Below are 22,384 nucleotides of genomic sequence, written 5' to 3' on the forward strand. Positions count from 1 at the left end.
AAAAGAAACCCAAAGAATTTCCTTGGCAGCAGTAAACATGTGTCCGATGTTACCTTTTATCCAGGATGTATCCTTCCACTTTGTGCAGCTCCTTCCCAAAGAGGCCACAAGGTTTGAAAGTCATGCTGCACCGCTCGCCGGTCCTGCCACAAAATCACATCCCTGGTCACGCCTCCTCCATTGTCGTGTGAACGTTTGGATTCATGCACGCACACACAGTTGGGTTTACATGTCTCGTGGGGCCATCTCATTGACATAATGCATTTCGTAGCCCCTTCCCCTAACTCCAACCATCAAAAATGATTGCCTACCCTCATTCCTTACCCTAACCCTCAACCATAACCTAATTCAAACCTAAACTCTAAAACCAAGTCTTGACCCTCAAAAAGAGGTCTAAACTTGTGGGGCCCAGCAAAATGGCCCCACATGGACAGGTGGGCCCCACAACTCTTGAGAAATGTTGGCCCTACTATGTAACAAAAACAAGACCACACACACACACACACACACACACACACACGGGAGGAGCTGCAATTACTTGTGATTGACGACCTCCACGCTGCCGTACTGCTCGATCCAAAGCTGACCCACGATGATGTTGTGGACGCAGCAGGTGGGGTTTGTCCAGGTGTAGGCTTCATTGTACCTTTGGAGGAGGACACATTTTAGAAGCAGGACACAACAAAGGTTACGCGTGCAACTTGACACTCACTTGGGAAGCTCCAACGTGATGACTCCTTTGGGCTCGGCTTCTATGCTCTTGCCCCAAAACTTGATTTTGGGGTAGATGGAGCCGTGGAAGACGAAGTCCTCCTTGAGGCCCTCGGCGTGAAAGGCGCTGACGGGGGGGTGATGGCTCACCTGCTCGGAAAGCCACCTGAAGCCCAAATCGTCTCTGCGGGACAGTGAGAAAAACTGCTGTTGTTTTCATTCTGTATACGAGTTGATTCATCAAGCGGACGAGTGCGTCATCTGACCTGATGAGCTCATAGGTCTCACCCAGTAGCGGGTTGAAGGGCTTGCCAGTCCTCTCCCACTGCGACGCCACAGCTGACACAGCAAACGCTGCAACACACTGCCAACAGACAATGACGATAATAATAATAAAAATAATAATATTTGTATTTGTAATGCACTTTTTACATTTCAAGAGAAATCTCAAAGTGCTGATACTGGATATTTAAACGCTTCCACAATACACATGAATGACCCCCAAAGGAACCTTAAAGGGATACTTGACTCATTTTCAGCAGTGAAAAGTAAATATTTTGTCCAGAACGAATTTGATAACTTCATTTTAATGTACAAATAATACCTTAAAAAAATAAATAAAAATCCCACTAATCCCCATAATGACTAATCACTGTTTACCTGTTTTCTGGGTTTGGTCAGCAAACTGAGCCATGATTGGTCGTTACCTACTTCATCAGCACAGGACAGTGATGTCATCTTCAGTCGACAGCAAGTGGAAAGGTATTAATTGTACATGAAAAATAATGAAGTTATTAAATTATTTCTGGCAAGTAAAGTATCCCTTTAAAGAAACACACCTTTTTTTTTTTTAAAGCAAAAATTAGAATCTACCATTAACTGTCATTTGCAAATCTTAGGCGTTCCATCCTATAGCTGACTGAAGAGCGTGAATGTGGCCGTTGTGTTACCTTCATCCGTTCGACAGAGTCCGCAGTGGCGTTGGCCCGGTGGATGAGGTAGGTGTGCTCCATATATTCGGTGAGCCGCTGGAGGAAGCTCAGAGGCTCGTTTAATATTACCGGCATGGCGATCTTGGACAGCTCCTGAGAGACGACATGAACATGATCAAGCACGCTTAATGAGCAATACGGACTGATTTAGGTGTTTTCACAATGATCGTTAAACTATATATAGTGTGTAATGTTTGTATATATTGCATGTTGAAACCGCGCTGTTGGCTTTTCATGGCTCATGTTAAAAGGGCCAAGATATAAGTTTGAGTGTAAAAATAACCATATTTTTCACCCACACATTTTAAAAATTGTATAATGATCCTGTCCATTATACATTATTGTGGCACAATGTTTGTTGCACCTATTTTCCTGTAGAGTCAAATAATGAGGAGGGTTTCGGGTACGAAACTTAAGGTTTCTGCTTGAGCGTGACGTCAGGCACGTGCACGCTCTCTCGCGCTCCGCGGTAGCGCTAGGCAAGCGCAAGTGTTGGGAGTGTGTGGACGCGAGCGTGGAAAAAGAGAAGTGTGTGCGAAAGAGGATATAAAAGTGTATCAAAATGATAATAACTGAAAACAAAAACAAAAAAAACTTAACCACCTTTTTCTGAAAATGAGTCAACTAAAATTGAAAGAAACATTTTTGTTTATAACAACAAAAAAATAATAAACTACATCCTAGATTTATAAAACTAGCTAAAGCAAACTATAATTATAGCGAAATGTCCTTCGTTTTCACTAACAAAACTGAAGACATTAGTTAAACACTCAAAATATTTTTAAAAAGCTGAAACTAATACTAAAACTATCAGAAACTAAACAAAGCATTTAAAAAAACGAACAAACATGCTAATTGAGTAAAAAAAAAAAAAATCAAAACGAAACAAAAACTAATGAAAAATCCCAAATTATTCTTAACTTCTGAATGATGACATCAGTTTTATTAGGCAGCGGTGGTTATTAGACGGCAAATGAGGTGGTCTTCAGGAGTCTTCAATAACACTACAAAATATGGCTAAATTTGTTACTTGTTAAAAATATGGCCACAAAGTCTTTAAAGTTGGAAACAATAAGTAACTCCTTACTTTATGGTAACAAAAGCCATAGTCAGCATCTTCAGGCAGAAATGCCCCAACACAAGTGTCGTTCTCTGTCATTTGTGTATTTCGACAGAAGATTGTCACAGACCTTTTATTATGCATATTAGGGCTGCACAAAATTGGAATGTGTCGTAGTGCGATATTGATTTTATTGCGATATTTAAAGGTCTCATATTATTCAACTTTTCCACAAAAGACATGTCTGTGACATGCATTCGTCAAAATTGACTTTGGATCTAATATTTTTGCTGTCCCTAAATCAGCCAAAAAACACTCTGCTCAAAACAGCCTGTTTTAGGTGCGTGTCACCTTTATGTAAATAGCTGCACCAGGCCACGCCTCGGCCGTACCCTTCTCTCTCTCTCTCTCTCTCTCTCTCTCTGTGTGTGATTTCGGCTACGCTAGCCATGTGCTAATGTTGTGAATGGAAACGACTTGGCCATGGTTTGAGCAGAAGCAGTATGGTACAATCGTACAAATTTGTAATGTCTTCTACACATTTGAGAACTATTTTAATATGTGGAAAAGTGGCATAACGTTTTACCGTAAGAAGAAGTTGCATAACGTTACTACAGAGACTGTTATAGCATTAGTTTGCCGTAACCGGCAACTCTCTCGCGAGCGTTATTTATTTTGCCTGCACTGAGAATGTGAGAAATTCTCAAGTCGGCAACAATTTACTCACAACAGCAGATCAATAGAAAAAAAGGGGGAATAAAAAAAAAACACACACACACACACTTTGGTTGGTCCTCACCATGCCGATGCATTTTTTCAAGATGCTCCAGATGCTGACATCGTTTCGGGAGAACATCGGAGCCGGTAGAGATGTTCTATGGAACAGCAATTTTTAAGAGGGAGAAACCATGTCAAGAATAATTTTGCATCACAGTACAATACATAAACAGCAAAAGCTTTCTATATGCTGCATTGGAGCTATTCTATGTTCATTTGATAGTTCCTGGTTCAGAATGCATCAAATCTGTTATGCTATTCTCAAACAAGGCAACGAGTACATCGTGCATTCTAAAACTCTGGTGATAGTAGGGACATCTCATTAGGATATTTAGACCATTTTAAAAGCTCCATGCAAGATAATACAGTTGAGCAATGTCACCCGACACTTGTAAGCTAATGAGCTACTCCAGCCCAGCAACGGCCATTAGATATTAGTACAGTAGTGTTATGTACATTTTTACAGCTAAAAATGTTCATAATTGGAGAACATGAATCTATTATTGGATCCCTCACAGACACTAACTTCAAATGCAGGCAGTTGTGAGTTTCTGCCTGTCACAAATACAAGGCTGCTTTACAATTATTTGTGCAGCAGGCAGATGGTGTCTACCCAAATACACGCCATTATTTCAGTTAAATAAACAAGACAGAAAGAGGCTGGGTGGTGGGGGAGCGCTGGCTCCATCTGTGCTTGTAGGAACAGAGCAGTGATGCAAGATGGAACCACTTTTGGCCCACTTTGTTTTCCTCCTGCCTCTGAATATAGGACATTTGTATTTTTTAGTACGGCTTCTTTTAAATATTGTCAAAATGTGATTACAATCATGCTTTGATTTTTCTCAAACGAAATGATTAACCTTTTCGCTATCAGTTAACATGTTATGAAGAGTCCCTTTCTGTGCTGATCAGATTGTTTTGTTTTGTTTTGACCCCCGCTTCTTCTGTGCCAGAGCCTGCTAAATTATTCAAGGATCACTTGTGGGATCAAGCCAGAAAAGTCAAGTTGGAACGAATCTCTACGGAAATGAAAGATTGTCCCTTCTTTCAGTAAAGCGCCCAGACTTGTGCACGATTGGGCAGGAAAAACTAATTCTCATATTCTCTGAGGATCGGATTTGCACAAAAACGCACCGGAACAGAAAGCTCGTATCCTGTTACAACTTCTTTTCATGCTAATTGCGGCTTGTTATTCTTGTTATGGTTCCATCATCATCCACTGGCAAATAACAGTAGCAAGTCCCACCTGTGCTTCTTGGCGGCGGCGTTCTGGCTGCCATGGTTACCTTCCCCCGACATTCCGCCGGCCCCCCCGAGCGCGCTGGGATGGCGGCGGCTGCTGCTGAGGTGGTGGGCGTCTCTTCCCTCGTCCTCTTCGCAGGAGTGGCTGGCCACCGACAGAAAGCCGCTCACGGACAGCTCCGACTCGGACTCTACGGGGTAGACGGCACACGACGACAGTCTCGTTAGTTCACCGGCGGAAAATCAGCAACTCTATTTGCGCTCCAACTCCCCCCCCCCGCCGCCTCCTCCTCCTCCCGCCAAACCCCACCTGAGCATTGTGTTCTAATGAGAAGCCATCCGAAGGCTTCACTTCTCGTGACACTCTCGTGGCAGTATTGGGAGTTGTGCATAGGCTAGCGAGCGCACGCGTTACAACTTTGTAATGAAGTCATGATTCAACTGCGTTGTAGGACGACATCATTACACGTTCAGCGTCTACTGCACACTGGGGCATAAAAATACACGATTGTGTTTTTGCATGGCATTACGCTCAGCAGAAATGCCGAGGAAGTGCTGATCTTAGTGTCTCACGGGGCCCACAGTGTGTGTGGTCAGTGCTCAGAGCGCGCCATGAATAATACAGCCATCCCCGAGGGAGACTGCTCTTCGTGAACAAACACCTTGCCGGGGGAAAGTAGACAGCCCATATTTACTCTAGCAAGTCTAAACAAGACATCGGAGCAAACTTAGAATACATTAGTGACGTGACTCCATCGAAAAAAAAATACAATAATAATTAATGAAACCTGCATCATACAGAAAAAGGGCCTACCACTTTCTCAGACTGATACATTTTAAAAAACAACAACAACAATGACGGAATTTTACAGAAACATTATCCCAATATTGCATTTTTTCCTTAAAATTGCATGAAAATATTAGCTATTCCTATTTTTCCAATTTCCAGTTCCTGATCATAAAATGGCTACAAATATAAGGTATATTGACCCGATACAACACCTGGTTTCGGTACTCGCCCATCCCTACTTAATAGTCTGTGGCAGTGGTCCCCAACCACCGGGCCGTGGGCCACTTTGGACCGGGTTGAAAGAATAAAAAACTCGCTATACTTCCGGTGAATTGATTAACCGAGGCTTAAAAATATTTTATTTTGAAAAGTGACCGGATTCTCTCCGTTTATGCCGGATTGTTCAGTTCGAGTGTGCTGACCTGACACCGCATCATAGAAATCATCCTCGGCGAGAGTGCAGAGTGTGGGCGACCTCCGGCTTTTGCTCAGGGACTGCTTGAGCTCGTGGTGCTCGGTCGCGATCGTCTGCAGCGCCTCCGTCAGAGCTCTGTTCTTCTCCTCCTCTTGCTCTAACTTCAGGCTCCACACCTGCACAAACGTAACAAACATTTGGCTACAACTGTAACACTGATATACCAAAATGCTGCTTTCGGAAGGAGCATTCAGCAGCAAAGGCCCCCCATTATTGTCGGGTGTGTTGAGAATACTCAAACTCTTTAGAGTGTGGCCAAAATCAACTTTGGCTGAGGAATGAACTCAGTGATTATGATGGTGAAACAAAACAATAATCAATTAGGACACAACCTGTCATGTGTGACTTCTCACACATGTAAGTAAATAAATAAATAAAATAAGGCATTAAAGTTGTTGTGTGTGTGTACCACACATTGTTGTGATGCTGCCATTAGATCCCGACTTCCTCTGATCAGAACCAAACACCCTGAGGCCAGCGATCTGTTTGGTAAGATTGAGTGTCCCTTTAGTGCAATACTGCAACCTGAACCGCGCCATTGAGAGCTACAGCAGATCAGAGTTTCCTATCGTCTTGTGCAGCCTTGCTCCATCCGTCACTCATCATTACAAACATCAGTGTTGGTATGAAGTGAATAAAGACTCAGATAGGAATTCTAATCTTTTGAGTAATGTAAATGTAGAAAAATGTCAGGCCCAACGCAAAAAAAAAAAGAAAAAAAAAAGAAAAGAGCATTGTTAAGTTAGTCCACGTGGATATTTGGGTAAAAAAAACAAAAAACGGATTGCCTTTATCATGGTTGATTAAAGAGTCAACATTTCCATTTCCAGACAGCAGCTCCATCTTGTGTATCAGAGAAGGACATGATGGATAAAGCAATACAAATGGCGACCGAAGTGTTTAGTTACGTGACTGATTTGGTTTGTGTTTTATCTTCCCGACTGCTAAACGCTCAAGGATGTTGTAAGAATTAATTTGAAAGTGTCTTCTTTGGAACTGAGCATGAGCATTTTGTGTTACTAAAATGGCGGCATAGTAGAATAAACTCATAATATTATAATGATTAATAATAATCATAACAACAACAATTTGTTATTATTATTATTTGCATCAAAACCTGGATCAAACTTTGATGTCCATCCTTTGCCCACAATGGATGACCTTGGCAATTTTTTTTAAATAAAATACCATTGCGGCATCTGTCTAAGAAACCAGCTTCGGATTGAAGTTCATTTAGAGGCTATTTCCTTAATAGGAGTTAGTCAAAGTATGAGTCATGAAATAGGCCCAAAATGGCTGCTCCAAACCAAAACTTCCTGTTTTATTTCATGTACCGGTATGCATCCTTGAGACTTGTTATGGTATAGCCCTGCCCAACCAATTTACCAGGACAGGATGTAGAATTTAGTGTCATCTAGTGGTGAACTAATAGAATACAAGAACCTAAGTTCTGAAGCATGCCTCAGAGAGACAACACTTCGTCTGCCTACCATCAATGACCATGTTCGCCAAGTTCTTCTTTGGGAATCCGTAGCAGAAAAGATGGTGACAAAACATGTCACAGCCTCTTATACGGTGCGGCGTGATCTATGTAATATAATTAGTGATTAGTAGGCCTATATATTTAAAAAAATGTACGTTGATGTGATAAAACTTTTTTTTTTGCATATTATTGAAATTGATAGTGGGTTTTAAAATGAATGAACATTGGGGGGGGGGTTCTCCACACTGTCCCTTTTTCTGTGGCAAATATTCCCATTTTCCAGGGTGCACCACTGAGTACATTTTGTGATGTCATTATCTTGTCGGTGGAATAGCATCCTGCTCACTCTGATTCAGACAAAAAAAAAAAAATATATATATATATATATATATATATATATATTTTTTTTTTTAAATGGATGGATGGAGTTTCTCCTCATTTCATCCCAATATTTCAAGCCAGATGGCAACTACGTGGCCCAATAACTGAACTAAAGCCTCTTCCTTCACCAGACACTCCAACATGTTTTTTTGCCCCTCATAATAGCCGACCAATATGAAAATGAGAAGACTTTGACTAATTATCCAGCAGAACACATAATTCTCTAATTAATGTCCCTCCCTCACTAACGGTTAACAATTTGCTATCTCAGAAAAGACGCCTCTTGTGGAGATGCAAGATCTGTCTGGTGGCACACAGTTCCAAGCTGTTGTCTCAAGAGCCATCCAGGACGGGAATACTTTGTTGTGCAACAATCCGTCCCAGCTCTTTCACCCTCTCTGCGTCCCCTTCTGAGCACAAACGCATCTATTTTAAGCCTCGTTGATGCCGTGTGCCATTGCCATGGGTGGGATGCTCGTCCTTGGCAAACGCCCGTTTAAAAAGGTAGAGCTTGGAGCTGTTCTAAAATTTGTTGGTGAAAACCTCAAAGGGCAAATTCGTGGCAGCTCCAAATGCATGCACACTAAACAGTGTGCGAGTACTGTATCTACATGCATGCACACTGACCGTCCAAAATGCTAAAAGGCTATGGTTAAATAGCTCCTTTCGAGGCCTCGTGTGAGCTCAAAAGGGGGAAATCAGTGGCAAGGCCAGCAGATACATTCAGAAGAACCCCACTGTTTAAGTAGAGGTCAGACTTGTGATCGTTCTGATCTCCAGGGGTTTGAAGGCCGATCTATCTTAATCATAGCAGAGTGCAGAAAAAACCCCAAAGATAAGCTGCATGCCGCCTGCCTTTCATACGATAGAAACTGTGACAGATGATCTTATCTCCGTGTCACCATTAAGCGGATTCATGCTGGAAAGCGCTCGGTTTCCAATTGATTGTGGAAACCATCTGCTTTGAACAACACAACTAAAAATGCAGGAAACCAAGACAGGTAGAAAACCAAACCAGATAGGTACACATAACCATAATTTGAGCATTTGTGCAATAAAATTCACCACACTAAAAAAGACAAGGACGAGAGTTCACAAATGCAATGTAGTTAGTTACTAGATCAATTAACAAATAGCCTAGCTTCTTTTACTCTAACACTTTCTTCTTCTTTGTATTTTGAGGCATTCGAGATGCCCTTTGGCAACCTACTGCCTCTTACAGGGCCGTCTTGGTACTACAACAGATATCTGTTTTGGGGGTGAAGACTCAACATTGTCCATTATGCTCTTAAACTTGCTCTGCAAGCTGAATTATCGCGGTATTTGTGAGTTCACAAAATCCGAGAATACATTTTGTACCAAGCCCGCTGATTTTCACTCTGTGATTGGCCCGAACCACGGACCAACCACAGGGCAACATTGTGTTTGGGGGCGGGATAGGACTGTAGACAAAACCAGGAAGTGCCAACACTGTAAAAAACAAAGTAACCTAACATGGTTGAATGGACGCTGCAATTAATTCTGTTCTCGCAGAATTACTCACATTTCCTTGTTGAATGTTGAACAGCAAGAGTCACTTTGTGCATTTTTTATCTGGTAAAGAGTTTCGTGCTTCTTCTTTTTTTTTTCTTAAGACGAGAGCAAAGATGACATTTTCATCCGTTGCCGTGATTGGTCAAAACAAACGTGTACAAGACGCCGCATTGTCCAATCAGCTCGAAGCATTGTACAGCAAGTCCCACCTTTCCCGAGCAAATTACCGTCGAGCAGTACCAGATTGATAATGTAGAGAACTCCCTTGAGTGAATCACAATTATCAATCAGGCTATTGCCAAGTTAGAGTGCTGTCCCCAATTTTTGTCCTGGTCATGTTTGGGGTCCCTAAAAAAATAAAAATCAGGATTTTAAAAAGGTGTGTAGCCTGCTTTACCAGGATATTTTGGATAATTCAAAGCTTTCAATTTAGTGGAAACCGTTTGGGAGAGACCCTTCCCTGTTCCCAGTACACAATTCAAACGGATGAGTTTGGTGATGAAAAGCCCTCCAAACACATCGTCTTAGAACTAAAACAAAAAAGAAAGTTTGCCAGGAAGAGTGACAGCTCACTGCGTTAAACCTTTTGTAGCTTATTGTCTACTCGCAGCTCAACCTTGCGACACTTTTACATAACGTGCCCTCACTCCAGCCTGCCCACTAGAACAGGCACAGACTTTGTCTAGTTCTACAGCTGCTGCCCAAGTGGGTCAGACTACGCGTACGCTGCGAGCGGCAACATCACGTTCTCTGTGAAGCCCTCGGAGGAATTAGCCGTGCTTCTCGATTAGATATTTGCCCAGAAATTGGAGTGTAACTGCGGCAGCACACGGCTGGGGGATGTTACGCAGGCTAATGGGATGGTGGAATTAGCGTTAATGCTATATAATACAGCCAATCTCAGCATGGGTGAAATATAATCCACTTAGTATATAAAGTAGCAGTGGCTTAGCACAGGAAAAAGAAGAGTCTGTGTGGTCATTTTTATACAATAGTGGTTAATTTCGCATGCCGTTTTCCACGCTTCATGCCCTGCAAAATTCCTGTGATAACAAGGACAGTTCATCCATCTGACAGGAGAGCAGCTGTTGGCAATTCATGCAATGATGATGCGCACAGGCATTGCACATGTCCTTGCGTAAACAAGTTAAGTTTAATCATAGAATCTCAGAAATTTACCAAGTAAAATAGTCACTCATGCGATTTATTGAGCAATGAAATGTGCTTCTCCTTGTTCTGCTAGATCTCGCAAAGGCTGGCTTCAATTAAAAACAGGAGGCAGGCAATTAGAGCACGCTTATTTTCACATTCTGAATTCAGTAAATGAAGCCCGTAAAAAGACGTAGCTCCAAATTTGGTGGCAATTAAGATCAAACCATTATACATTAAGTCCTAAAAGAACTAGCCGACTATGAAAAAGGTTTTGGCTGAAGAATAGATTCTACAGTCTTCTACCTGGATGAGAAAGCTGTCCTTGTGTCTCCTCTTACTTCGCTTTTACAAATAAAAGCACCCCCTGCCAGCGTGTTATCAGCATGTTCGCCTGGAACTGAACTCGCCGATATGCGCGCACACACACACAAAAGCTCAGCTTCCTCCCTCACTGAGCCCCTGGAGTATTTCAACGTATATGCGAGTGTGCACTGATCTGCGAGCTAAATGCAGACCCAAGCATAAAAGGGGATCTTTTCTCAGCGATTACCACACTGACCACATGCTCCAACCATCTACCCCCACCCAAGGGCACATCCCGGCCACTGGGACAAGTGGACCGGAACACGTGCCTGCAAAAACTTCAACCCTGATTGTCACATAAAGGAGGTAATGCATGTGGGAAGGAGGGCGGGGCCTGCTCAATGATCTTATAGCCATTCAGAATCTCTCTAGAGGCCAATAAAAACACATATGTTCTAATAAGTGTGCAAGACTAAATTAGTTGAGATCACACACACCGCAGCTTGAGGCAAGAAAACTACACATATATTTTTAAAATCTCGGATTATGCTTCGTTTCGTTGATTATCAATAGCCAGTATTTTTTTCCTCCCCAGTCTGCTTGTGCAAAGTGGACAATCACAAATGTTTAACCTGTTTACGATGGCAAATGTTTGTGTGTGGCCAATGCAGAGTTTGGCCTTAAACAATAGCCAATTAGGAAGTAACCTGAAGCGCATGCATTCAAATAGTCGACCAACTGGTTATGTTGAGTGGTTTTTTTTTTTTTTGCAGTTCGTTTTAATTTGTCCTCAGAGTGTTTTTTTTTTTTTGCTTGCTTCTTTTTTTTTTTTTTTTTTTTTTTTTAAAGGGCTTTGTTTTAGGTTTTTTGTTTTAGTTTGTCGTTTAAAAATGTGTGTCTTTTTTGTGGGCAAGATTAAAAAACATCTCAGCAAATCTTGTGTAATAATACATTCATTCACAAATCAAATACACGTACTGTTTAACAGGCCACAGACTTTGAATTACAATATTTATGTCAAATTCCTACCTCCTCTTGTTTGGACAACTTCTGAAGGCAGAGCTGGAGAGCAGCACAAGTTTCACCGGAGAGCTCACTGGTCTCTTTGGCTTTCAAGAGAAGAGGTGCAGCCAATGCTGAAAATAAGAAAAGAAAAGAAAAAAAGGAAAATGAACAAGTTGTCTACCTTTCACAAAATGTATATAGAGAAATCCTGAAATGAGCTGCAGGGGAAAGTGACATTTTATGCTCACCACAGTTCTCCTCATTCTTCACCATAGAAAGAAAAATGGACACCTCATTCTCCAGTTTCTGCTGGCACGCACTGGCGGCCTACAAGGCGTAGGAGGCAGAGTTGAGAACAAACGACAAACGCGACTCACCATTATCAGCCTATTACTTTTCATTTTACCCGCAGAGCTTGCGTTACGTTGCTCGTTGCAACACTGCCATCACCATCTGCGTCATCGAACTTCTGCTGGACGATGCCGTGTTGAGCGCCGTAAGAGGAGTGCGCCTCAAAGGCATCCAGCCACCTCTGACAGAAGAATTAGCAGTAACATTTAAACACACATCATGTCTGTCATTGCATTGATGTGAAGCAACACAGCAGAACAGAAGCGGTTCACTTTTCGTGTTGCCACAGAGTCCGTCTTTGAGGGGACTTTAAAACACAATGCAGAGTTGTCAGCGCACTTGAGCATGAAGAAGCAATGATCCCATGGTTTGACCTGGAATAGCAAAAGTCACCAAGAAAACTACATTGGTCACAGAAATATCAATCAAACCAGTTTGTGCACATACATAATTATGCATATACTATATATTTGACAAGGGGATACAACCTTCTCTACATACCATGCAGTAAGCTTGTGCTAAAGATCTACAGCCCTGTTTTCTTACACCAGCTCCCGATTCAGCCCTAGAAAGAGAAGGAGAGTATGTTAGATGTACATTTTACCGGCAAATGCAATCAGGGTTTATCTTCCTGTGCTAAAAAATAAAAATGAACCCAACAAAGATGTTACAAATTGGTATATGTATGGGATGTGCCAAAAAATCGATTCTCATTTAGTACGATTCAGAATCGATTTTAAATGTCCCAAAATCTATTTTATTTCAATTATTTTATACCGTCTTGCCTTTGTCTTTGTGTGCCTATATTTGGAGCGCTGTTCATGTTGTACCCAATTTGGCCACTGAGGGGCAGTGTAGTTCTATGCGGTCTATTACATTGTTAAGTTTTAGCCACATTAGAGAGTAGAAAGAAAAAGTCACCATCAAGTTATTCCAATAAGTTTTTTTGTTTTTTCAGCATGGAGCCGTTCTTTTGAGTGATAAAAGTGCCGCGAGTAGCGCGCTAATTAGCATTAGCAAGTCAGACTGGAGTAGATCATTACAATCCCTTGCACATCTATAGATTGAAGCAAAAATCATTGTCAATCAAATCATTTTGAATACAAAAATTGTTCTTAATCGAAAATAAATTCTGAATCGAATCAAAGACCCAAAAATTGGAATCGAATCGTGAGACATTCAAAGATTCCCACCCCTAATATGTATACCCTGCATTAGAAAACTGCCAAGGGAAAATGTAAAAATATAAAACAATCTTACTGTCTGGAGTACCAGGAAACCGTTCCATCCTCAATTACCACCCAGTGGAGACGCCACCCGATAAAGCGTGAACTCTGCGGCAGGGAAATACTATACATAAACAATACAATAAATAGATGTAACATAACATGCTCACACTTTTCATGAAAAAATATTGACTCCAAATAAATAGGAACACAATAAGAGAACACTAAGTGTTTTTAACATGGAAAAAGCTTTGGCCATCCACTAAATGTGGCGAGGTCTGACCAGGGACATTGCTTGTCCTATCAAGTGATAGGCACACACTCTGACATCTGGGTACCTTCCAAAGAGGGCCTTCAATCTTCTGCACTCTGCTGCTCGCTTCCTTTTTTTTTGGGGGGGGAAAAAAAAAAAGAGACACATTTGTCAGACTAGCGATCGCACAGACAATGTTGTCATTTCCATTATTTTTAAGGCACGCTGGTTTAGTCTCAACGAGGGAGCAGGTGTCAGACACAAAAACACACGTCACAAACCCAACAAAGGTAGTATTTGATGCCAACCTATGTGATATGAAATCTATCAACTGTAAATGTTACATTTTACAATGTATGCCTTACAGGAATGTCAACTTGCAAAACTCCATACAGAATGACAAACATTCGTTTTAGAACAACTTAAGTCATGAAGCACCTCCCAACATATTTATAGAATCAATACATAGAACCTCAACTGTCCACACCTTGTCCTGATATTCTGTTAGAATTTGCTTGAGCTCATGAGTGCGGACCAGGTCCAACGCAGTCTGCTCTGTAATGCAGCATGTACGGGGAAGGTTACAATGTCAGTTTTGATGGTGTTCAAGGATATGCAGCACAGTACCTAGGTTGTTTTTAATGGTTGGGCAGGCACCGCTTTTAAGCAGTTTTATTATGCACTGCTTGTGCCCTCTGTAGGCAGCACAGTGTAATGGCGTATTGCCCACCGAATCCTTGCAGTGCACATCCACCACTTCTTCTCCACCAAGCTTTAAAAAAAAAAAAAAAGAGAGAGAACATAAAACAGATTATAGTGTATTTGCCACACAATTACATTCACTGTACTTTTTTTTATTTTTTATAGGTATTCTCCGTTTTAACAATGCCAAAGAGGCTTTAATTCAACAATATACTGTATATTAGAGTAGGCCAACAATAAAGTATTGTGGTCTCAAAAGACATTGAATGTAATACTTTATCTTATTCAGCAACGCGAGTGTGGTAAAATATTAGAAAGACCTATGGGTGATGCAGTATTCCACATCTACGCCAATAAAGAACATTTTGTAAAATTAATAAGTCAAAGCCAGCACTAGGAGTTATATGGACAAAAGCGGTATTGTTATGTCGAAAGAAAGACCACATTTTCTATGAGGACAAGCGCATTGCGTCTTTTTTTTTTAGCTCACTCCAGTGAGTGAAATCCGGGCCAATGTTGATCCTTGAATGTCCTTTCATCCGGGGTAGCTTTTGACGTATGCCATAAAGAAGTCAGCACATTTGTAGTTTTTTGTGTGGCAGTGTTCCTACCATCCTCCTCAAAGTTGCTTTGTGACAGTAAAAATGATGCAGACGCCCTCAGGCCATGGCCAAAGCACCATTCAACTAGTTTTAAAGGTTTTTTTTATCAGAAGAATTATGAAAATATTTTCTTAAGGTTGAAAGGTTCCTTAGTGCTACTTTAAGTTTAAGTAAGGTTTTCCTTTTTAAAACTGTCATTTTAAGTTCTTTAAAATTTTAGACCCCCATGTGTCAAAATCCAGGCTCAGTGGCCAGATTCGGCCCGCCACATCATTATAAGTGGTCCCCGAAGGAAAATCTCGTGTGTCGACTTCATGTTTCTTGCTGAAATACCAAAACTACAAATTGTCGTCATTTTTAATAACATTAAGACATTGCAATACGGGTTCAGGGTCGTAATGGTCCCTCAAGGGAAACCATAACTAAAATGTGGCCCCACGACAAAAATGAGTTTGATATCCCCGTTTTAAACTTTAAGACTAACATTTAGAAATTTAAACATAATTCAACACAAAAAAATTTATTTCAACTGACAAAACTTTGACACTAACTATCTTAGACATAGCAGCGACATCCCCCTCTCTGGCGGCGTCCAGCAATCTCTCCTCCCGCCGCCTCGCCTCTCTTCTCTCAGCGGCTGAAGCACACACACGCACAAAAATATTTGAGCGTTACAACAAGAGCAGCAACAGTCAAATATCTTTGGACAATCTATGCCAAACACTCTATGATGTCATCATCATACCCTCGAGCATGGTTATGATTTCGTCGTCCTCTGTGACGTCTTTAGGGATCTGCGCTGTTCCATTGATGACACTGGCAGAGGCATCATAACGCAGCAGCAACAGAACAATCTCCTGAGGGGGATCAACACCAGAGAAAGCAAAGCCTAACATTTGAAGTCCAATGCGCCCAACCAGAATTGTTAAAAAAAAAAAAAAAAAAAAGACAGCTGCAATGCTTGACAAGACCTCTGCTTACTTCTTTGACATACCGGTAATTTGGCTAAGTTAGAGCTTTTTGTGGGCAACTTTCTTTGTAAACACAAAATTAGAGTATCTATGTACTAACGAGTCAAGACATAACTTAAGTTTCTCAATGAAATCATCAGCCAGTAGTTTATTTTTAAGGGTAATGGGGTGCTGAAAATTGATGGATGGGTGTAGTAAAAATGCGTTTGAACTGATAGTGCTTGAGGATCATAATTTGTGGCATATTTATGGTTTATAGTAACTGTTAGTATAGGAATTACAGATTCGGAAGTGTATCCATTACTCACAAAATGTGTGCTATTCATTTTGGGGCTTGGACCTACTGTATCTACTTGTTGGGTTGTTTACCTTTCTTCCAGTGCTGGCTGCTTTGTGCAGAGGCGTGTCGCCATTTTCGTCCTGCATGTTCACATCAGCACCTGCCTGCAATACATAGCAAAATAAGTAAGTAGCAAACAATTGAACAAATTGTTAAGAAAAAAAGCAAATCAACTATAGATCTCACTTTTAGCAGCTCATCCACGACTTCCCTGTTTCCATGGTAACACGCTAGGTGGAGAGGCGTCCATCCAGAGCTGCCTTTTGACTTTGCTGTGAGGAATACAAGTTTCAATACAATTATATTATATACACGCGACGACACGTTTTATTTAATTTGACTTGCATCGACAATTGATGTTGAGTGAAGAGATCTGGTCGATACGCGACTCAAGGAGCAGCCGAACGCGAGAGGAACTCCCGTCTTTTGCCGACTCAAGAAGTTGCTCGTCCTCCATCAAATTAGTTGTGAAATGACCGTCAATGCACAAAATGTCTCCTTCAAACAAAACGCACACGCCAAGGCGACAACATAAAACGTTTTGTTTTTTGTTTTACTGTTAGCTAAAATAATGAAAACCCAAAACGACAATAAGAATTCAAAATAATATATTTGAGACTTACATTCGAGTTCGGTTGACTTTTGTGGACTCAGTTTAGCGTGCCGAGAGGAAACAAGTTTAGCCAAACTTTAGCGGCCCAATCAGCTGACAGCTGTGGGCAGCTGTCACGTGACCATGCCCCGAGAGCGTGGACAACTCCACTATACTGTCTTGACCATTTGCACCGACGTCACGTGATCACGTGACTGCTCTATAATGGACAGCGGAAGGGAATAATTGTTGAATGGAAGTGGACGTGACCCGAGCGATTTAGTGACTTAGCGACTGCTATTTTACAAATTAAAAGTTATTATTGCCCATAGAGCTATGGAATCTACTACTTCAACCGAAGTTCGCCTGTCAGTCGAAGTTGCACATTTTGTCAGGACTCATAGAGCGCGGTATTTACTTAAGTTGGAGATCGCTAGTTTAAAAACAGCCCCTTACCTTCTGTTGCCTGCTGTTTTTACGAAGTTAATCAAATCGCCGACTGCCAAAATTCACAGCGCACGACCTCTTCTTACAACGCTGATTCAAAAGCTTGTCGCTGGCTGAGTGTCTGTTAACGTGATTTGAAACACGCAATTCGACACCTCTGTTCTAATCTTTGTTAGAGTGTACGTTTACTAGTAAAATGTTTTTACATTTATCTACTAACCTCGCAAAAAATAATTTCTGCAAATCCGTGAATACTTTTGTGGGCTGCCAGTCCTTTCTGTTGATTGCTGCTATCAATCGACGTCTTTTGTCTTCATTAGTAGGTATGCGATAAAAAGCAACATTTGGTTAAGATGTGACCATTTTACAAGATAATCGATTAGATGAAGGATGTTACGCTGTACGAGATTCAATGGTTACAATACTGGCAAGTGGCTCTTTTGCCGTCCAGCTTCTCGTAGGGGGGTTCCCATGAGGGCTGTGACGTCACGTACAAAAGGTCAATACAGGACTATTTGACTTTTGCATTAACGGCATTATTTTACAAGGTAAACAATATATACGCGTCATTTCTTTAGAACAAAACCAAATACTGCTCAATGAAAAAAATGAATTGAAAACTTTTAATAATTCTCTGTTACTTTTTAACACACCAAGAATGCAACAAGACTAGCGTCATTTATTGAAAGATTATGCTCGTGATTTTTTCCATTGCCTTTTTTTGTCCTTTGTTTTAAATAAAAATGCCCTATATTCTATTCTTGTTTGTTTGATTGTACTTCTTTGTGCATTTTGAAAATAATTGAAATGTCATAAATGTATCAATGAACCTATATTGTTTGAATTTTTTAAAATAAACATCATTACTAAAAAACAAAACAAAACACTGTAGCTAGGAGATTTGCGACCCTGCTTTCTAGTTCAACTTAAACACAATCTTTCAAATATCTTTTATAAAGTTTAGTAATTATGTCCAGCAATCTTCTATGAGAAATTTGAATTATTTGCAGCAAGATTTTCCCTATTACTAACTTTATTGACAATTGCAAACATCTATTCATTTCGGATATTTCTCCAATGCAAAGGCTTCCTTTATATGGTTAAAAGTTAAACTAACGGCGTATTGTATTGCTTCTGCTTCTGTGACTATCATACAAACCAGGCAGATTGTTATAGTAGTCAAACGACAAGCAAATGCATTCTCTTAAAAGTTCATGTATTCCTTCCAAAGAAGATGTGCTCTATCTAATGTTTGCACACACCAGGTCAGGAAGGGTGCGCCATGCTGTGTAAAAAAAAAAACACTCCGCAGTTTCCTTTTAAATGTCAGCCAATGAACACATGCGGTTATGGGTCTATTAACGCTACGCCTTACAAATACTTTAACAGATAGATGGGCGTCTGCTTCTGAAAACGGACTTATGCGTTTTTAGACCAAAGGGCTTTTTATTTCTTATCTGATGTGAATTGCCTTGTACGTTATTACTTTGGTCCCATCCATCTTCTATACCGCCCCATTAGTAAAACATAAATACAATTGACTTCATGTTTGGGACCGACAGTAACCAAGTGGTCAGCACATCAACCTTACAGTTCAAAGGTTGGGGTCAGGTTCGGATCCGTACATTGTCTTTTCTTTGTGGCATTTCTACGGGTTGTCGCTGCGTACTGCGGTTTCCGCCCACATTTGCTTCACTGAAGACTCTTTCATTGTCCTTAGGTGTGGAATGTTTTGTTGTCGATGCCAACCAGTCCACCCTGACTCTCACCCAGTCAACTCCAACACACCCAAAATCCGAGTGAAGTGGTATGGAAGACAGATGAATGAACAATGGACATCATGTTATATCTTCACAGTGTATACAAAAGCACATTGATTAATTCATATCAATCAAATCAGGTCTGGCGAGGGGAAAGGAACTCTCTGTACCACTTGCTACCAATTAGCATAGCAATTATTGTAAGCTGTCACACTTCTTAAGCAAAGGGAGTGGACTGTGAGCGCTCCGGAGTGTAATCCCTCACAAATGACAAGATAATGGAGGCAAAGTGAGGCCACGGCTTGGAAAAGGAACCAGGCGATAGAATCCCCTAAAGGGACATTTTCGGGACGTAGAGAGAGAGGGGTGGGGTGGGGGGGGGGGGGGATGCATTCCCCTCACAACTAGAGTGGGAGAAAATTATTAGTCTGCGTGGGAATGTAAATGACCCTGGAGGAAAGTGAAATGGGTCTGAAAGTCTGTCTTTCAATAATGACCTCACCTCACCACTGTTGTGCGGCCCTCGTGCTCTTCTTAAACACTTCTCTGTCACTCCAGACTTCCTCGCGCAGTACCACAGTTCCTCTCTGGGCACTTTGTAGTATTTTCTAGTTATACAAAGGCACAATGCAGCTCTTTCTGGCCTTTTTTGTACTTCTCCATTAACTCCCTCAAGGCAAATAATGCATTTGTGGCACTGACGTCTGCTCCACTACTTTTTTTTTTATATAACTTCATTGTGTGGCTCATTAACTTTATTCCTCTAACAACGCTTCATGTCGCTGCTGCTCTTAAAAATGGGCATCAGTTTAGAGGTTCTTCCAGTTCTTTCTGTGTTGGATTCCGTCAGAGTCTGCATGTGTTCCTAATGTTGTGGCCAGCATGTGCCCGCTTTGTGAAGGTAATGCAGCCCACTTTGTTTCAATCGCTCAAAAGACGCGTCCGAAAGTTTGACACGTCAATCTACGTGATGAATTTTGATGGTCCACCGAGAGTTGATAAGTGTGTTGTCATGTTATCACGTCGATGGTCGTTTGTCTCTGTCAAAACAAAGCCTGTTCCATCTATTGCTATCAGGACTGAGGAATCTCAGGGAACCCGGTCTTTATAAGAAAATACGTTCTAGGCCTATGTTCTAATATTATATAAGCTGAGAAGCCCTTGTGCTCAACAGGCAGCAGCATGCTTCCGATATTCAGAGCAAAGAAAAAAGACAGCAAATTCAATAACTCAAAAAAAGTGAAGCTGTATGCTGCATCACAAGAATAATTGTAGACAGAAACATAACAGTATTGACACACAATTGTGTGCACCTGAAGAGTAATTAGGATATAAAAACAGTGTGATTCATATTGGGAACGAAAAGTTTCTTTGGCATCTATCTTCTCTATAATTGAATGTTTTCAATCAATAGGACACTTGCTTCTGTGTTATGAAACGAGGGTGGAGCGCAGTGATTCGCGGATTAATGAAAAATTTAACGAACACGCGTCATGAGCAGGGCACACCCACGGCAACTAAATGCCAGCAGCAGGTAACAGATTGTTGGACTGGGAAGTCATCCGAGTTCGACTGCATTAGCATTTGAACTGTGACCAACCTTTATGGCAAGAAGCCGCCTTGTTTATGTGGGTCTAAACAAGAGATGAGATTATTGCGATCTGATATTATCCCATTCAAATAAGATGCTGGGTGAGACACAATTTAAATGTTTGCTTTTTTCCCACTCATCTGCTCAAAACAAGGGTTTCTACTACAATTGAACGAACAAAAAGAGACAATGGTTAACTACTGATTTGGTTGGAGTTCTAATTGTTTTCCCCAGAGAAAATCCTGGAAATATTCAGTTTTTTATTTTTTTTACTATTCCAAACAAACATGGCTTCTGTTTTTACTTTTTTAAAAACTTTTTTTTTTTTAAATAAGGCAGTTTCACAATTCTTGTCCATGATCTCGTGAAACGTCATCCGTCACGGCCCAAGTAATTCTCCAACTGAAAGCAAGTACCCGATGTTCTTGTCTGCTAGCCAAGGATAAAGAAATAAAACAAGGAGGTATTGTTTGGATACATATAAAGATTTGGCCTGGGAAAATATCCCAAGATGCATTTCGTACTGCCATCATGGAAGTACGTCAGAGTCAGGTGGAAGTTCACAAGCACGCCGTTGCTCCAATTTACAAAGAGATTAGCAATTTTAGGGAGTATACAATGCATGGCGAGTTCACAAGACCGTACTCTGGTTTCTTCATTTTGAGAAATGGCCACTCACACACTCCTTGCCTTCCTGCTTCTTTGCATTTGGGTCATCCACATTCCACCACGCAAACCACAAACTACGAAACCAGAAGGCAATCTGTCAATATTGACGTCAATACGTCAGTGACGTATGCCTGTTTTGTTGACGATTAACGAATGACAGGAAAGTAAATGTAATAATCATTCAGTTCCGACGGACCTTCTCAGTCAATCAATGACATACTTCAATGATGCACCACAGAGTGCTCCCACTTCTTTCCTGGGACTCTTTTTCTCGTGCAGGAAATAAATAAATATACACTTACTAGTAGGGATGCACCGAAATGAAAATGTTTTGGCCGAAAACCGAAAATGAAAGATGCGCAATAATCCCGGGATCTGCTGCGACCGTCCAGTAGTGATGGGGAAACGAAGCTTCATGAAGCACTTGTGATATTTTTTGACTCCCCTAGATGGTGCTCTTGGTTTAAATATAAAGGCTAGTGCAAAGGAAATTGATTACATTTCCACTGCATCTTTCAACCAAGAGTGCCATCTAGAGGAGTCAAAAAATATCACAAGTGCTTCATGAAGCTTCATTTTCCCATCACTACCGTCCAGTGCAAACTCACACGATGAAAAACCAGCGAGAAGAAAAGGCGGACACTCACCCCCGCGTTCGCTGTTTAATTCAAACAGACGCTTCCTTGCAGCGTTTTTTTGCTTGCGTCACCACAACATCCTATTTCATACATATTCTTTCGGCTTCAATTTTATTTCGAAAATTTTCGGGGCCGAATATTCGGTGCATCACTACTTACTAGGTATGGTAACTTCCAGGCACAGCATTATCCAACCAAGCCTTCTCTCTTCTGACTCTGTCCTAATACTGATAGCTAGCCGTGTTGTAGAGCTCGGGTGACGACAGGACCGACCGTGCTGATAATGTTTTCCTCCTATTGTAAATTCCTCATTATTGCTACTTTTATGCAAGTTTAGG

General features: G+C 41.1%; 1 protein-coding gene and 1 long non-coding RNA gene across 4 annotated transcripts in view; one reads left to right on the plus strand and one right to left on the minus strand.

Moving 5' to 3' along the window:
- Positions 1 to 17,085, minus strand: part of LOC147181158 (oxysterol-binding protein-related protein 1-like) — a 29,086-nt gene extending 12,001 nt beyond the window's left edge. The window contains exons 1-23 of one of the 3 annotated variants that reach the window (XM_086084022.1): positions 16,973 to 17,085; positions 16,695 to 16,847; positions 16,536 to 16,621; positions 16,379 to 16,453; positions 15,784 to 15,895; positions 15,590 to 15,675; positions 14,362 to 14,506; positions 14,222 to 14,289; positions 13,820 to 13,864; positions 13,516 to 13,589; positions 12,757 to 12,820; positions 12,528 to 12,629; positions 12,311 to 12,436; positions 12,153 to 12,231; positions 11,929 to 12,035; positions 5,995 to 6,163; positions 4,787 to 4,973; positions 3,563 to 3,638; positions 1,662 to 1,796; positions 978 to 1,075; positions 713 to 895; positions 539 to 646; positions 54 to 143 (exon numbers count right to left, since the gene is read on the minus strand). In XM_086084022.1, coding sequence (XP_085940148.1) covers positions 54 to 143; positions 539 to 646; positions 713 to 895; positions 978 to 1,075; positions 1,662 to 1,796; positions 3,563 to 3,638; positions 4,787 to 4,973; positions 5,995 to 6,163; positions 11,929 to 12,035; positions 12,153 to 12,231; positions 12,311 to 12,436; positions 12,528 to 12,629; positions 12,757 to 12,820; positions 13,516 to 13,589; positions 13,820 to 13,864; positions 14,222 to 14,289; positions 14,362 to 14,506; positions 15,590 to 15,675; positions 15,784 to 15,895; positions 16,379 to 16,453; positions 16,536 to 16,621; positions 16,695 to 16,806 — 2,327 coding nt within the window. In that variant the 5' untranslated portion in view covers positions 16,807 to 16,847; positions 16,973 to 17,085. Of the gene's footprint in view, positions 1 to 53; positions 144 to 538; positions 647 to 712; positions 896 to 977; positions 1,076 to 1,371; positions 1,450 to 1,661; positions 1,797 to 3,562; positions 3,639 to 4,786; positions 4,974 to 5,994; positions 6,164 to 11,928; positions 12,036 to 12,152; positions 12,232 to 12,310; positions 12,437 to 12,527; positions 12,630 to 12,756; positions 12,821 to 13,515; positions 13,590 to 13,819; positions 13,865 to 14,221; positions 14,290 to 14,361; positions 14,507 to 15,589; positions 15,676 to 15,783; positions 15,896 to 16,378; positions 16,454 to 16,535; positions 16,622 to 16,694; positions 16,848 to 16,972 lie in introns of those variants that run through there. The other 2 variants (XM_086084020.1, XM_086084021.1) reach the window with 2 other exon arrangements.
- On the plus strand, positions 15,888 to 17,087 carry LOC147181159 (uncharacterized). The gene is made up of 3 exons (XR_015095882.1): positions 15,888 to 16,034; positions 16,390 to 16,474; positions 16,584 to 17,087. It is a non-coding gene; the product is annotated as an uncharacterized LOC147181159 (long non-coding RNA).
- Positions 17,088 to 22,384: the final 5,297 nt, after the last annotated feature.

Source organism: Leptonotus elevatus, chromosome 1 (assembly GCF_054856555.1).
Source record: "Leptonotus elevatus isolate MCC_2025b chromosome 1, RoL_Lele_1.0, whole genome shotgun sequence".
NCBI lineage: Eukaryota > Metazoa > Chordata > Actinopteri > Syngnathiformes > Syngnathidae > Leptonotus > Leptonotus elevatus.